General features: G+C 44.8%; 1 protein-coding gene across 1 annotated transcript in view; it reads right to left on the reverse strand.

Annotated features, from left to right (window-relative positions):
- The window catches only part of cdh22 (cadherin 22), a gene marked incomplete at both ends in the record, with an annotated part of 232,963 nt that overhangs the window by 117,876 nt on the left and 96,751 nt on the right, over positions 1-18,336 (reverse strand). The window contains one exon of the mRNA XM_084315683.1: positions 12,514-12,635. Coding sequence (XP_084171809.1) covers positions 12,514-12,635 — 122 coding nt within the window. The remainder of the gene's footprint in view (positions 1-12,513; positions 12,636-18,336) is intronic.

Raw genomic sequence — 18,336 nt, forward strand, 5'->3', positions numbered from 1 at the left:
CTGGGCCTTCTTGAGCAGGCCCGTGATGTTGAGCTCCCACTTCAAATCCCGGGAGATGGTCATGCCGAGGAATCTGAGTGCCTCCCAGTATGATGGGAGGGGGCAGGGCTGCTTTCTTCCTGAAGTCCACTACCATCTCCACTGTCTTTTGAGCATTGAGCTCCAGGTTGTTGCAGCTGCACCAGCTCTGCAGCCTCTCGATCTCCCTCCTATAGGCCGACTCGTCCCCCCTGGAGATGAGACCCACCAGGGTGGTGTCGTCAGCTAATTTCAGGAGTTAGACCGAGGGGTGTAGAGAGGCACAGCTGTTGGTGTACAGGGAGAACAGTAGTGGGGATAGAACGCAGCCCTGCAGGGAACCGGTGCTGGTGGACCTAGAGCTGGAAATGCTCTTCCCCAGCCTCACCCGCTGAGACCTGTTGGACAGGAAGTCCGTAATCCACCTGCGAGTGGAGGCCGGCACCTGCAGCAGGGATAGCTGGTGCTCCAGGATGGGTGGAAGGATGATTGTTGCGGCAGTAGACTGTCATAGACAGGTAGTGCCAAGGGGCTGAGCGGAGGAGTTCAAACAATTGACGCGCAACGTGAAATAACTCCGTTCCACGTCCAGGAAATACTTTTAAGGCATTTATTCTTTCGCTTCATCATGAGACAAACAAAATACGATTTGCACTTTGCGGTATTGCGTTATTGCGGTCAAAAGAAAATATGCTCTCCTAACTCTCACCCCCTCTCTCCGTGAACTGTCAACCTCTGTGCACTGTCAAACACGAGAACTGTCAGACGTGAAAAGGTGAATGAAATTCCATAGAACACTCCCATTAGCGCCACACCCCCGTGAGCACGCCCACCACCTAAAGTGACAGTACAACTAATAAGACAACACAAATAGAATACTGAATCATAATAAAGAGACCTCCATTACGGCGCCTACAATGGTGTTAAAGGCCGAGCTGAAGTCCACATACAATATCCTGACATAGTTGCCCGCGTAGTCCAGATGTTCCAGCGTGTAGTGCAGAGCCATGTTCACAGCATCCTCTGTGGATCTGTTGGCTCTGTACGCAAACTGCAGCGGGTCCAGCACAGGATCAGTAATGAGCTTCAGGTGGGCCAGGACAAAGCGCTCCAGGACCTTCATGACCACAGAGGTCAGGGCGACAGGTCTGTAGTCATTAAGGCCCGTGACCTTGGCCTTCTTGGGGACGGGGATGATGGTTGAGGCCTTGAAGCATGCTGGGACGTGACACAGCTCCAGCGATGCATTAAAAATGGTGGTAAACACCGGTGCGAGCTGGTCAGCACAGTGCTTCAGGGCAGAGGGGGAGACAGAGTCTGGGCCGGCCGCCTTCCGGGGATTCTGACTAGAAAACAGCCGTTTCACCTCTCTCACACTGACAGAGAGAGGGGAGGGGGGGGGGGATGTGGGGGGGGGTGGCACTGGGGTGGGGGGATGGAGGTTGTGACCGAGTGGGTGAAGGAAGAGGGCAGGGGGGAACCTCTTTCTCAAACCTACAGTAAAATGTGTTTAGCTCGTTCGCCAGGGGGAGGTTGTCAGGCGCCTGTGGTGACTTTGGCTTATAGTTTGTAATGGTCTTGAGGCCTTTCCAAACGGAGGAGGAATTCCCCTCAGAGAGCTGCTGCCGCAGTTTCTCTGAGAAGCGAAGTTTCGCCTCCCTCACCTCTTTGGCGAATTTGTACTTGGCCTGCCTGAACCGATGAGCATCACCACTGAGCCTGGCCACCTCCTTCTCCGACCTCAGCCGCCTGAGTTGGGCTGAAAACCAGGGCTTGTTGTTGTTGTAGATCTTCCTAGTGTGGAGGGGGACACACACCTCCTCGCCGAGGCTGATGAAGGATGTCACAGTGTCTGTGTAGTCATCCAGGTTGTTTCCAGCCTCAGGCCCCGCCCACTCAACAAAGTCCTGGTCACAGCCTGCCCTCTCCAGCCAGGCGCGGAGACACTCGCATGCCTCACTGGACCACACTCTGAAGCTCCGCACTACAGGTTTTGATTGTTTTAATCTCTGCCTGTAGCGAGGGATCAGGTGGATGAGATGATGATCACTGTTGCCCAGTGCAGCACGGGGGACAGAATGGTAGGCCTGCCGAATAGTACAGTAGCAGTGATCCAGAGTGTTCACTCCCCGAGTTGGGCAAGTGAATTGCTGCCTGTATTTGGGGAGAGACCGGCTCAGATGAGCCTGGTTAAAATCCCCCAATACAAAAACAAAACTGTCCGGGTGGTTACGTTCAACATTCGTCAGCTGTTCGGCTAGTGTGTCTACCGCTGCGGTGACGTCAGCGTCAGGAGGAATGTAAACACAGACGAGGATGTAAGAGTTGAACTCACGGGGGGAATAGAATGGACGACAGCGGATGAAGAGGGATTCGATAGCAGAGGAACAGTGTTGGTGAATCACTGTCACATCGGAACACCAGCGATTGTTAATAAAAAACATAAGACCCCCTCCACGCGACTTACCCACCGCCTCGAAGTCCCTGTCGGCACGAAACGCAGAAAAGCCCTAAAGCTGTACAGCCCCGTCTGGGACTGATGGCTTCAGATGGGTCTCCACGAACGCAAAGACAGCTGTGGAGTGGAAGTCCTTGTTTCCCGTAACCAGCCACCGGAGTTCGTCCATTTTATTTGGTATAGAGTTCACGTTTCCGAGGAATATACCGGGAAGTGGTGGCCGCGAGCCCCGCCGCCGGAGGCGAACCAGACAGCCACCTCTCCTTCCCCGTTGCCGTCTGATCCAGCGCACAGCACTGGCGAAGAACGCGGTCCCCCTGACCAGTATATCCAATAAATCCGTGGAACGGGTGAGTAGTGTTGGGAAAGTGTCCGATGGGTTTGAACACCCGATGTGCAGAAGTTCTTCTTTGGTGTAGGACGTTAGACAGGACACAGATACAACACTGAACAAACAAAACGCAGCACACTGTAGTGCCAAGGCAGCCGTGGGCGGCGCCATCTTGTTAAGTGTCTTGCTCAAGGACACTTCGACACGTTGCCGGGGAATCTAACCGGGAACCTCCGGATTACCAGACGACAACCACTTCTCTTTATTTAATCATATTATTTTTTTGTCCACTTTTTTCTCCTTCTTTTTCTGTTTTTCTCCCATCCCAATTTAGTCGTGCCAATTCACCCCTCCCCTGTCTTGATCATTGCTTGCATGTGCCCCCCACTGGTTGGTCATAGGGAGGGTTGAAGAATCTATCGCATGTCCCCTCCGATAGATGCGGAGTCAGCCAGCCACTTCTTTTCACCTGCCAGCGCAGACTCTCATTGGCGAGGTGTAACGTGTGGGAGGCTCACACTACCCTCGTCATCTCCTGTCCTTGCTGTGCAGGTGCCCTGACCGACCTGTAGAAGTTGCTGTTTACAACGACCAGATTACCACCCATCGACTCCCCTCCCGCTGACTCTGCCAATTGAGTCAGTATGACGGCCGGCCCAAGCCGGAGGCAACGCTGACAGCCGGATTCGATACCGGTGTCTCACGCATTGGTGACGAGCGCTTAGACCGCTGCGCCACCCAGCCGCCCCAAATTTTATCCTACAATTATAATTGTGTCTGTTTGTGTTATGGTTTGACACCGACCCCAAACGCAACGACACAAGAGAGTAGGATTCAGAGTTGCCAAAAACAAGGGCTTGTTTATTAAGACTAAATAAACAGCACAGACTTGGAAGAGTTCAAACAAAGACTGGAATACAAGCAAGGATGAATGTTGCTGCTCTGCAGCTTCTCCCGGGATGGTAGTCAGGGGAAGCAGACGCTGACGTCAGAGCCGCTCTGCAGACTTCTCTCGGCAGAATCTCCGAGGTGGTTGCGGGACCGAGAGAGAGAGAGGGAGCGAGTTAACTCAGAGTGCAGGTGGAACAGAGCAGGTGAACAGGAGAGGTGACTTGTACCCGAAAACAGAGTTATCCAAGTGACTGAATCTTCGGTGTGAATACACACTGTGAGTAACGTTCCAAACACAATCCCAAGTGATAGATATCTTCGGTGCAAAATAAACACTGTGAGCGAAGTCCCAAAATACAAATCCAATGTGATAATATCTTCGGTGTGTAAACACACAGTGGGAGATGTTAGGCCAAAATATTATCCCAATGAAACAATCCAAAAAAGGCTAAACGCTGGGTGAGTGACTGTCTGATAAAAAGCTGGAAATCTTCAGTGTTATATAAACACACGAAAAACTGAATTGGATCAAAGACAGTCATAAAAAACTCACCCAGGCGTTGTGCGTAAAGAGCGTTGGAACAGAATGGAGCGAGCGCGTCGCCTCGGGGAAAGGGTGTCCAAGAGGAATGCTTCTTGAATATCCTGGAGGCAAAGCACAGGGAAACAACAGCAGGCAGCAGGAACGGCGAATGCAACTGAAATATCAAAACGATCCAACAAAACTAGAATGGGGAAACGGGGTATAAAAAATCAGGGAATGCTTAATTGACAAGCAGTGACAGCTGAGGGATGTGATTGACAAGCGTGTGGTTGGGGGAGCACCAATCAACGACGTCTATGGGAAGAAGCGTGTGAATAGGGGAATGCAATGATTAACAGAAAACTTAAAGGAACAGAGCGAGTGGGAGAGCAGCGGACCAATCATCACAGTACTTCAAGAAGCCCGTGGTGGGGAAAGAACCAAACCTTACAGTTTGTTTGTGTTCAGCGTGTTATGAGAGTTAGCCACTAGGTGGCACATGGCACAGGCAAGCATGAAGCAGTTTATTAACTACTCACCCACTCAAAGTATTCCAACCATGTAATTATCCATCCGTGATACAAATTCACACTTGATGATCCTCTTTGCTCCAGGGTTAAATTCCGTATTAACTCTGGTTTCTGAATGAGGGTCCAGATCATGTTGCAGACACAAACAAACAATAGCTACTATACACAGATGCACAGCAAGTAATCGCCAATGATGTGATCGCTCTTTAGAATCTTCTAAGATGTGGCAAATTATGGACAAGGAAACTATGAATTAAGGAAGGATCATTACGTTACTGTGTAGCCAAAGTTGAATGCTCTCGGCACACTTTGCGTAGTAAGATCAAATAAAATAGGGTCCCCCCAACTGGGTGTTGAGGGCACAGCACTTGACTGGTTTTCCTCCTATCTCACTGACAGACATCAATTAATCTCCCTCTCCGGCCACACCTCTTCCCCCTCCCCAGTCACACAGGGGGTCCCCCAAGGCTCAGTCCTAGGCCCCCTGCTCTTCATCTGCTACATTCTCCCCCTCTGTCACATCATACGTAAATACCACCTCAACTTCCACTGCTATGCTGATCACACCCACATTTACATCAGTACACAATCCCTCCACAGCCCTCCCCTCAGTCACATCGAATCCTGCATCACTGAACTCCAAACCTGGATGGGTCATAACCTCCTCAAATTAAACAGTGACAAGGCTGATCTTTTCATCATCGGCACCAAAACCACCCTCACCAGATCCGGACCCATCACACTCACCATCAATGACTCCACCATCACCCCTTCCCCCATAGTCCGCAACCTCAGTGTCATCCTCGACCCCACCCTTTCATTTGACCCCCATGTCCGCTCCATTGTAAAAACATCATATTTTCACCTCTGCAACATTGCCAAAATCAGTCACTGCCTCTCCCCCTGCTGCTGAATCCCTCATACACGCCTTCATCTCCTCCCGCCTGGACTATTGTAACTCCCTCCTCACTGGCATCACCTCCCTGCAGATGGTCCAGAACTCAGCCGCCCGCCTCCTCACTAACACCTGGTCCCGTGAACACATCACTCCTGTCCTCCACTCCCTTCACTGGCTCCCGATCAAGGAACGCATCAACTTCAAAACACTACTCCTCACCTTCAAAGCCCTCCATAGCCTGCCCCCCCCCCCCTACCTGACTGACCTCCTTCTCCCCTACCGCCCCACCCGTTCCTCTTCCACTCTTTCCCTCACTGTCCCGTCATCCAAACTTAAACGTTTTGGTGGCCGGGCTTTTTCACGAGCTGCACCCAGACTGTGGAACATCCTCCCTCAGACTGTCCGTGACTCTCCCTCACTCCCCACCTTTAAATCCTGACTAAAAACCTACCTGTTCTCCCAAGCATACATCCTTCCCTACCCATAACCACCCTCCACCAACCTACCACCTCCCTTTCCCCTTCCCTACTTTCTCTCCCTCTCCTGCCCCCCCCTCCCCTCGGTTTCCTTACTTCCCTGACTGTTCCCCTACTGGACTCTGTATCTGTTACTTGTTACCCGTGGTTGTATGTCCTTTGTCCTCATACTGTTGCTTATTCCCTGTGGTTCTTTGTTTCTTTGTTCATTTGTTTTGCTCATTGTCAGCGTCTTTGGGTTCCTGAAAAGCGCTTTATAAATAAAATGTATTATTATTATTATTATTATTATTATTATTATTATTATTATTATTATTATTATTATTATTATTATTATTATTATTATTATTATTATTATTATTATTATTATTATTATTATTATTATTATTATTATTATTATTATTATTATTATTATTATTATTATTATTATTATTATTATTATTATTATTATTATTATTATTATTATTATTATTATTAAAATAAGATACGATAAGATGATCCTTTATTAATCCCCTTGGGGAAATTCAGGTGTCAAAGCAGCATGGGGGGGGGGGGATACAGAGCTTCACAGTCCTATGCAGTCCAGTATCTATATACACTATAGAGAGAATGGGCAGACCACTCCTTCATCTCTCCCCTCTCAGGTTATTCATCTGGATGATGGAGGCAATGCTATTTTGTTGTGTTGTTATATTGTTTTATAGTTAAGGGTTCATTTATAGCCTTCCAATGTGCAACTAATAATCACAGGTTTTTAAACGTTTCATTTGAATATGTGATATTCCCATATCCTAAACTCAATATTTTCACTGGCAATTTTTTTTTGTATTTGCCGTTGTGAGCATTTTAATTTGACTATCCACAAGCCCTGTAAAGCAGGCATATAAGCCATAGTATGGCTTGTTATAGTAAGCCATATTATGGTTACTATTTGGAGAACAAAGGCAAATAAACGAATAATTTCCACATCTGGAAAAAGCCACCCCTCAGTATTCTAGTGTGTTAACTACCATTGTAAACATTAGAATGCTCCGCTGCACCTACTGCTTGGTCAGAGTAGCTGGATTGCACTCGGAATGCTCAGAGAGGGTGATGCTCTCAATAATACACACTGTAAATCTGATAGTGCTGACGCTGCCAATAATACACATGCACCGTGGCGCTGTGCAGCCCAGAGCCATAGGGAGGTGTAGTGGTTACATCATTGTTGTTTCCGGCCGGTCCACCTCGCTTGAAATTGCAATGTATTTCCAATGGACACATTTCTAAATCGTCTCGTTTAAAACAAATAAACAATTAACAATTAATCGTAAAACAATTACGTATAATTTTATTTCAACCAAAAATGCGTAAACAATAATGTTAGTGATAGACAGGAACTCATTTTGTGCGAAAATAGAAAGCTTGCCAATGTTCATGAGGCAGAATTATTACAATAGCCGATAATACATTTTCCCAATGATAAATCCCTATGCGGGTGGACCGCGCGGGAAACTAAAGTGACGTCAAACTACACCGCCCTATAGAGCTCTGTTGCAGAAACCCTGTCCACCTTGTTGCTAAATGTTGAGGAGGTGCACAGCTACACGGTCAGATCCAGCGCGGACCGCCTTGGCACAAGGGATTGTGTGATGTAGGTTGTGTGGCATAGTGGTCAACACATCTGACTGACCAGCAGGCGACTCAAGTTCAATTCCCAATCAAAACTATAGTTTTAATTGAACTGAATGATTATAACCGATAAAAACTCTGTCTTCCCAGTTTAGCTTGATTAATACATTTAGTGAAAATAATGAATAATCGGGATACAATCATTGCTTCTCACATGAGAGAGAGAGCCTGCACTGTGGTTGAGTTACATTGACTTTAAACTAGAGAGGGAGCGTGAAGAAGGAATTCTGTATTGAAGATCAGTCTCTATTAGAAGGGGAGAGGGAAATAGCCTACTACACAATGAGATTAATATGATACAGTATGTGGCTTAAAAAATGTAATATTTTAAATTCAAGGTTTGGTTGCACAATATCACCGTTGTCATGTCAACAGCAAGAAGCATGACACAGGTTGGGTCTACTGTCAAACAACTGACTTTTCAGTTGAGCGCTGTGAGGACAATTGCCAGAGAATGAGGCTGACCAGGTCAATAGAACGTCCTGGGGCCAAGCCATCAGGGGAGGATGAGGACGGCTGGGGTGAAAGGATGAAAGTCTCAGGGGGGAGAGGGGAGGGTTGAGGGTCAAAGAAAAAAGGTAAAGCTTTGCTCAGGTCTTATCTTGTGTTGTTCGGAAAAGGAACATATTCAAGATTCAAGATTCAAGAGGTTTATTTGTCACATACATACCAGGGCATACAGTGAGATGCGGGTGGCCATGCCTGCTTTGATTGTGCAATAATACTAAATAATAAAATATACAAAATAAACAGGTAATAAAATAGACATACAATAGGCATGATAAAATAGACATGCTAAAGTCCTGAGATAGTGCAATACAATGTTAGCTACGGATTAAGGCACTGGGTCCTATGTACACTACTATACAATATACTGTTCAGTTTTTACTCTATATGCTATACTTGCTATTTCTAAACTATACTATACAAGAACCACATCAGTTCTTTCCTCAAAGTGACCTTTATTTCCCTTGTTCCTTTAAGCCACATAACCTATTAATCTCATTGTGTAGTAGGCTATTTCCCTTTCCCCTTTTAATAGAGACAGATTTTCAAGACAGAATTTCTTCATTCACGCTCCCTCGCTAGTTTAAAGCCACAGTGCAGGCAATGATTTGATCCAGATTATTTAATTATTTGCCACTTTCTCTGAATGTATTAATCTAGGTACTAACTGGGGAGACAGAGAACTTACAGAAAAAAGAATATAGCAAGGTCAATCGGTTATGATCATTAAATTAAATTAAAACTAAAGTTTTGATTGGGAATTGAACTGGAGTCGCCTGCTTGTCAGTCAGATTTGTTGACCACTATGCCACTGTGGTGGATGCCGGAGGAAATAATTAGCTTGGTCCATACTTGGTTGTTACAATTTATTAGGTCAATGGGAGACCTGGCCGAGGTGGGATGGTTTAGGTGTTGGAGGTGAGAGACAAAGGGTGTTGACTGATTGATCAGGGGAGATAAATTAATTGATTATGGGAGATTGGAAGATTGGGGATTAATCAGGGGGAATTGGGACTACGGTAGGTATGGGGGGAATGATGATACATGAGAGGAGGTGGGGACATAGTTGGTGTGGGGGGATGATAAATTGGACTGGGAGGGAGACATACAATTTCCACTACACCTCACAAATAGTGAACAACACTGCAACATTAACAGTAGATCTGGAAATTCCAGAAATAACCATACATTTTATAATGTGACTACAGATCACCACCAAGTCCATAACTGCAGCCTTAGATATTATCAGAGAGAGAGAGAGAGAGAGAGAGAGAGAGAGAGAGAGAGAGAGAGAGAGAGAGAGAGAGAGAGAGAGAGAGAGAGAGAGAGAGAGAGAGAGAGAGAGAGAGAGAGAGAGAGAGAGAAATTGTACATGAGAATGCTTTGTACAGAATACATGTACAAATCCTACATTCAAGAAATACAAAAGAAAAAATACAAAAAAAGCTAACTTTATATTTAGTTTAATATTTTTAATAGTTTATTTAGGTAAGCTCCTAATTTGTTTTCCAGCTTGGTTTTTGTTAGCCGCTTTTTAACCTGCAATTTATAAAATGAATTGAGAACACATGGCTGGGGTGAGTTAATCCCACCAAATTGGGGAGATGTATCTGTTCAGACACCTGGAAAAAAAGTACTGTACCAAGGACGGCATTAATATGAGCATCGGGTCACCCCAGGGCTGTGTTCTCAGCCCCCTGCTGTATTCACTGTACACACATGACTGTGTGGCCAGGTTCAGCTTCAACTCCATAGTGAAGTTTTCTGACGACACGTGGTGGTGGGGCTGATCTCTAACAACGACGAGAAGGCCTACCGGGAGGAGGTTGATGTACTGGCACGCTGGTGCCGGGATAACAGCCTACTCCTGAACATTGGTCAAACCAAGCAGCTGATCGTGGATTTGAGGAGAATACAGCAGGGGACACACACGCCACTGTGGATAAATGAGGCTATCGTGGGCAGTTTTAAGTACCTGGGAGTCCACATCACAGAGGACCTGAAATGGACAACACACATATCTCTTTGGTAAAAAAGGCGAAACAGCGCCTCTATCACCTGAGACAATTAAGGAAGTTCAGAGTAGCGGGGGAAGATACTCCACTCCTTCTATTCCGGGGCTGTAGAGAGCATTCTGACTGGAAACATCACTGCCTGGTTTGGAAACAGCACGGCCCAGGACAGGAAGGCCCTACAGAGAGTGGTGTGCTTAGCAGAACGTACTACGGGTATTGCACTACCACCCCTGCAGGACTTATATAACAGGAGGTGCAAATACAGAGCCTGCAGAATAATGAAGGACCCTCACCACCCCAACAACAGTCTGTCCAAACTGCTGCAGTCAGACAAGCGCCTCTGTACACACGTAGCAAGAACAGAGAGACTAAGGCTCAGCTTCTTCCTCCAGGCCATCAGAACATTGAACACTGAAGTACACATGATCACAAACAGACACACACACACCACTCATGCGGCAACCGCTAAAACAATCACTTTCACAACAAAATGTCACTTTAAAAAATAGAATCTTTAGAAACACTTTAAAAAAAGGAGGTACTGTATAGTTTAGATACATTAAGAGTTAACATTGTAAATTGTATATTGCATAGTAGTGTATATAAGAACCAGTTTCTCAGGAACCTAGCATGTATTTTTTTTACCATGCATATCTTGTGTTTTATCTATTTAATTTTTTCTATTTTATTTTTTCTATTTTATTTTATTATTGTATATTGCATGACCACCCGCATTTCACTGTATGCCTATGTATGTGACAAATAAACCTCTCGATTCTTGATTCTGCCCTCTATCTCTCTCTCTCTCTCTCTCTCTCTCTCTCTCTCTCTCGCTATCTCTCTCTCTCTCTCTCTCTCTCTCTCTCTCTCTCTCTCTCTCTCTCTCTCTCTCTCTCTCTCTCTCTCTCTCTCTCTCTCAATACACCTCACATTGAACGGGCATTCCTCAATGATGTTGTGTGCAGTTGACCTTTTCCTGCTGATAGTTAAATAAAATCGTATGGGTTGTGGATACGATTTATATCTGTGTTATCTTCATTCTCTTTTATTTAATTCCCAACCAAGGACAAGTTTGCGAGCTGCGCCCAATACGCTCCAAAATAATAATAATAATAATAATAATAATAATAATAATAATAATAATAATAATAATAATAATAATAATAATAATAATAATAATAATAATAATAATAATAATAATAATGCAGGACCTCTTTAGAGAGGTCTTCATTTGGCATGCAACGACATGGGACATGCAATGGGCGGCACACACACAGGAATACACATACACGCATTGTCTTTTTTCTCAGGGTCGCCGATGCCATTGAGCTCTGCGCTTAACCCATCCCGTCGTCCTTCCCCCCAAGGGCAGCCGGAAGCAGACAAGGCGTCGGCAAGGGGCCGCGCCCGGGGACCATGTTTTTCCATTGGGTTTATCTTATCGGGGGGGAAACCCTTGCGAGCACGGGGAGAACATGCAAACTCCACACAGAAAGGCCTTGGAGATACCCCACCTGGGTACCTGGCAACGCGGAAACCTGGTCACCAAGTGGGAATCGAACCCTGGACCTTCTTGCTGTGAGGCGACAGTGTTAACCACTAGACCACCGTGCGGAGGTGTGCACCTCGGAGACTGAAAAGTCCTACATTTATATAAAATGTCTGCTTCTCACTGTTTTAGCCTGTATGAAAGTATTATTAAGTGGTCATAATGTGTTAAATATGTCAGTGTTTGCTCAATAATGCTTCAAACTGGATATTTTTTAAATATCAAGTCAAGATGTTATGCTGGCAGAATGAAACACTGTTTGCTCGTCATCCAAAAACATTTACATTAATTAACAGGCTATGAGTAATTCAAACTCATTGGCTCCCCCACAGAGACGTGTCGCTCAACTGAGACTCGAGCATCCTGCCCGACATACCCTTGCAGACTCTAACTGGCTTGTCTTATTTCAGTGTGTGTTAGTAGGACCATCAGAGACCCAAATGAGTTTTTCCACAATATGGGACCTTTAAGTAAAAGTCATGTTATCCATATATTTTCTTTTGAATACATTTTCAATTTTTTTATATCACATATAAAACATATTACCCCTCCCAACCCTGGCCATAGCGCTGTGCTATCAATGAACCTGCCTGTCAGATCATTTACAATGGTTCTGATTCTAATTGGTATTATGGAAGCCTCTTACCTGCCCCGGCTTGGCGTCTTCACATATGGTGGCTTCGTATGGCATGGCCAGCTCAGGAGGGTTGTCGTTGACGTCAAGGATGCGGATGCTCACTGCTGAATGGGACACCATGACCTCATTATCTGGCAGAGAGAAAGAGTGAAGACCTGTCACTTTATTATCACCAAACTCTAGATTATAGTTGAATACATTGTGTACTAGGAAACACTCTAATAAAATTTATTAGAGTGTTTCCTAGTACACAATGTATTCAACTATAATCTAGAGTTTAATGTGATTTGTCATTTAATGTGATTTGTATAGCGGTGGGCGGTGGCAGTGATACAAACAACAGACACATTTGACACAAACACACAAGGATGGATGGGGGGGCGGGGCTAGGAGAAGGAAATAGAAAAGAGATGGATCTTGACGAAAAGACCCGGGATTAGAAAACTGCGAGGGACTCTGAGTCTCTAATGTCTTCGGGGAGATAGTTCTACAGCCTGGGAGATAATGGGGCCCGTTGGTGAAGGGCTTTGTAGGTGAAGACCCGGATTTTTTACTTGAGAGACAGGGAGCCAATGGAGGTCTTTTAGGACTGGGGTGTGCCAGGGTGTGAGTTAGAAGTCCACTGGATGCATTCTGCACCAGTTGGAGTCTATTGATGGAGCTAGAGCACTGATGTCATACTGTAGAGTGAGTTGCAGTAGTCAAGGAAGGAGATGAAAGCGTGGATCGGATATGGGGCTTGAGGGAGAGGGTGAAAGAGATGGGGGGAAGCTGAGACAGTGGCGCCATCAATAGTGACTGTGGGGTTCTTGTGCGTTACAGTCACAGGTGTCATTCAAGCTTGGAAGGACTTTTGCTTCTAGGCTCAAACCTGTACATTGACCCAGGTTTCCAGCATGTCCTGTGCTTGCTAGCATGAAAGGCAGCAGCGCTACTGATCAAGCCCAAACAAATGCGTGCAGTTGATTTGAAGTTTCTGAGGAGTGACTTTAAACAGAAAGAAAAGGAACAGAGAACAGATGTCTTGCTTCACTTGACAGTAATTAAAGTACAGTAGTCTTCAGTTCCTAACACATATTTTAGTGTAGAAACATGAATGGTGCCACATGATTTGCAATTGAAACAGCTGGCCTGTCGTAATACTTATAGCTGGTTAAGGAAATAGCTAAAGGCAGGGACAGCTAGTTAGCTTTAGCTACGTTATAATATCGAGTGCTAACGTGTGGTTCAGTTGGGATAGCCATGATGATGTCGGCTAGTAGCTAGCTTAGCTAAAGGCTAACTAGCGTTAGCTAACCTAGAGAGAGAGTGTGCAGCATTGTTATGCCAAGATGAAGAGGACGGTCATTCGGCAGATGAACTTCGTCAACTCCACACGGTTGTCTCCATCCTCTTGGACGTTTGGTGAGTTTTTAATGCACTCTATTCTATTCCCGCCGTGGATATATATCTCTCTCTCTCTCGGGAGCCAAACGGGCCAGCTAGCTGTTGTAGCTAATGTTATATTGAGCCAAAGCGGGCCGGCTAGCTAACGTAGCTAACGTTATATTGAGCCAAACGGGCCGGCTAGCTGTTGTAGTAGCTAACGGTGTGTGGCCTGGTGTCAGTACCTGGCTACTCTATTTGCAGTTAGCCTATTTAGCTGATGTCGGCCATTGGCTCCTTGCTACTTTGTTTTCTCTGGTATAGAGCCTCTTCTCTTTGGATTTAAGTGTTGATCTTTTCTTTGTCCTTTTGGATCTATGTATATTCATGTTGCCTTTGTGAAGTTATCTTTTCCTTCTGTTTTGTTCTTCCATTAAAAGTTGAATATCCTTTAGGGGCTCATCTTTGCTTATCTCTCTCATACATGCTCTCTCTCTAACACACACACACAGACATGCTCTCTCTCTCTCTCTAACACACAAACACACATGCTCTCTCTCTCTCTCTCTCTCTCTCTCTCTCTCTCTCTCTCTCTCTCTCTCTCTCTCTCTCTCTTTCTAACACACACAGACATGCTCTATATTTCTTTCTAACACACATATACATGCTCTCTCTCTAACACACACACACAAACAGACATGATCTCTCTCTATCTCTCTCTTTCTAACACACACAGACATGCTCTATCTATCTCTCTCTCTTCAATTCAAATGGGCTTTATTTCACATTCTTGTATTTCTCCCAGTAGGTATGGGAGTTTTGAGTTATTGTCGATGTTTTCAAAGTCTCTTTGGGTGTTTGCAATTTGTGGGAAGTATGTCTTGGTATAGTGGGCAGGTTGTTAAGAAGTGGAGCTCGGTTTCCACCTCATCTTGTGTGCAGTGGGTCTTCGCTTGGGAGCCAGGGCCCTCATTCATCAATGTGTGCGTAGAACATGTTCTATTTCCACACATAAGCACGGAATGTAGAACCAGTGTACGCACAGGGAAGTCGGGATTCATCACACGTGCGTACGCAGGCTCTATGCTCCTCCGTGTTGATGAATACCACTTTGTTCTACCGTCAATGCTCGTGCATGATTATCCATATATGGTCATGAAAGTGAGGAAACACCCCCCATGGGATGTGAAATAATGGACTGACCCGAGCGGAACTCTGAGAAACTCCACGGAGATTGTTCACTGCTGTCGAACCAAGAAGACACTATCGCGTATTATGGGATAAATAAAAGGCGGACTTGTAAACGGTGATGTCAGATATCAACGGCTCCCTAAGACCATTGCTGCAATTCTGCCTGGACAGCTCAAAATACTAATAAAGACCGTTCGTTGACCACTGTTTGGTGTTGGTTGTGTGTCATTATAACCGTGCTGTAATATGAATGCCTTTATTAGTTGTGTTCGATTGGCTATATGATTTTTAGAGGCATCTATTTTGTTGTCGGGTAATAAAGACCGCGCTGGAATATGACTGCCTTTTCCCGTGTTGTTTGATTAATACCCAGGGATTAAAGTTCTCCTCAATTTTATTCCAAATCGCGATGGATCTCCCATCAATTTTCTACCTGCTGCATATGATTTCTAGAGGCATACTACAATCTATTTTGATGTCAGTATTGGGTAGCCTATATAAACAATAATACGAGAGCATATACAAGAACAATGAATCTCACTGCATGTATGATGTAGCCTGCCTTTCAATACATGAACTTGAATTCCATCATATACATAGTCTGTCCACTATCTGGTGTCATTGCAATGCGTTTTCTATTCTTTCTTATACAGTAAAAAGGGGGAAGAACACTATATTCATATGACTTGTATTCTGCTTACAGCTTCGAAATTCCACTTGTTTCGTTTAACGTAAAGCCTTTTAAATATAATCAAAACGTTCCCGTGTTTCGGCGGTCTGTGCGCAAAATAATAACGAGTTGAGCTTTATGATTTATGATGAATTGAAAATGGGGGACCCTGATGTAAACAAGACGAAAGTCTTTCTCTGGTCTGCATCCCCTTAACAATTGTATGTACTGAGCTGTACTGTACTGTACCCATTCTGCAATCTGTTAATAAACTTTTCAATCAATCAATCAATCAAGCTACGCGGAGCGCAGTCAGTCAGTAGCCTACACCCCGTATATTCCGATAACGCTATATAAACCATGCTGCATTCATTCTGAGAGAAAGATCTATTATTCCAAATGCTATTTATAGGGTTTTGACCATAATTACACTACTGTTGCTATTTTACAATGAACTATAATGAATTACGGTTCATACAGAACATCCAGTGTTATTATGCACAGAAGCTCATTTCCTTGTTGTAATAATATATTCTACCACTGGGCGCCAGGTACGCATGGTCCGAGCTGTGCGTAAATATAAGCACGAAGTCAAGTTCAAGTTGAAATTGATGAATCCCACTCTTTGCTTAGAAATGATCGTACGCACAGGGTAAGCACAAATCTGTGCGTAGAACACGTTGATGAATGAGGGCCCAGGTCTGCCTATGGCGGCCTTTCTCGATGGCTAGGCTGTGCTCGCTGAGTCTGTACCTAGTCAAGGATCTTCTTAGTATTGGGTCAGTCACAGTGCTCAGGTATTCTGCCACTGTGTACTCTCTGTTTAGGGCCAAATAGCATTTCAATTTGCTCTGGTTTTGGGTTGTTTCTTTCCAATGTGTCTCTCTCTCTCTGGCCTTGCTCTGGTGGAGGGTCAGGGGCATTGCCGGGTCTGTGCAGCGATCACACTGTATATTGACTGTAGAACGGGAGCTCTCTCTCGCTCTCTCTCTTGCTATATGTTGACTGTATCATGCCCAGCCTCGGGCAGCGCTATTATTTAAGAATATGTTGACTGTATGAAAAAAATTTAAAATAAAAAATATTATATATATATATATATATATATATATTTTTTTTTTACCTTTTAGGGGGGGGGGGGGGGGGCTCGCGTTTAAATCTCGCACAGGGCCTCGCATTTCTCCCAGGCGGCCCTGCTCACTACTGTTCACTACTATTACTAGTATCACTATTATGTAAATGTGAACGTATTATCATTATTATTACTACCTATTCTACCGTACCCCCCCCCCCCCCCCCCCCATGTTGCTAATGGAGAATAATAAAGGAACACTTGACTTGACTTAACTATAGCTACTGAACTTTTAGTTCTCTGAATCGGTATTGGTATTGGAAAAGTGGCATTGATGCATCCCTGAGGCGAACATGAACCAGGCGAGGTCATGCATTTCACTTTAGTAAAAACATGTTTGTTCAATCTGTAATGTAATTACTGATATTGGAACAGCAATGCCTTACATTACATTCATTACAGGAAATTGTTATGTGATTATAGTAACACCCCCTCCTCTCCCAGTGCACTGGTTTTGCACACACACACACACACACACACACACACACGCACGCATGCACACACACACACACACACACACACACACACACACACACACACACACACACACACACACACACACACACACACACACACACACACACACACACACACACACACAGACACACACACTAGAGTTTTCTACTGCTACTAATGTTTCTCTTCTCCCTTCAACTACTATATATTCATAAAATGGGTTCAGACAGTCTGAGGTGCAAAACAGGGCTCTTTTCCGCTACCGAGACACAAAGCAGTTTTGAGAGGGAAACAAAGGAAGAGAGAGACACACAGGAGTGAAGGCCCTTTAGGGATTCAGGGTTTCAGTCCTTCACCCTACCATCATTACATTCTGACATTTTTTTTTTTTTAAAGCACAAGAGAATACTGAGGAGGTGCAGACGGTACTGAGAACACATATCTCTAGTGTTCTGGTATGAAATAATACCCACAAGACCCCAGACCGTTCACAATAAATACTATACCGAAATATATAAACCGCTCATTACTGTATGTCCACGGAAGGAATGCGTTTGGTAGTGTTCAGGTTATTTTGAGTTGGGATGAGGACTGTCCCCGAAGAAACATGTTTCAGGTTCGTTAAAATAGACACCTTACCTTAGCCAGAAGGTACTCCAAGAAGAATAATTCCAATGATCCGATCAGCGATCGCGATTACTAGTTTATATGCAATTACACATGTTTATGGAAAACTATAGGTTGAGGCGAGCAGATCTCCATGCGATTGCTCTGCAAGAGCTCCTCCCCCTCAGAGTGAGTCTCGACAGTCCAGTCCAGCCATTGTCTCTACTGATCCCTTTCTATCAGAGTTCAAAAGGTAGGCGATACTGCCACCTGGTGAGATTCGATCAGCATTGCAATTCCAACGTAGGCAAATTAGCGAGGGACGGCTAGAGTGACCCAGATGATCGTTTAGAACGGGGATCAAAGGAAAAATATCAAAGGATCCAAAAACGAGTTTACTCGTTATTGGCGC

Source organism: Notolepis coatsorum (genome assembly GCF_963971535.1).
Source record: "Notolepis coatsorum genome assembly, chromosome: 6".
Taxonomy (NCBI): domain Eukaryota; kingdom Metazoa; phylum Chordata; class Actinopteri; order Aulopiformes; family Paralepididae; genus Notolepis; species Notolepis coatsorum.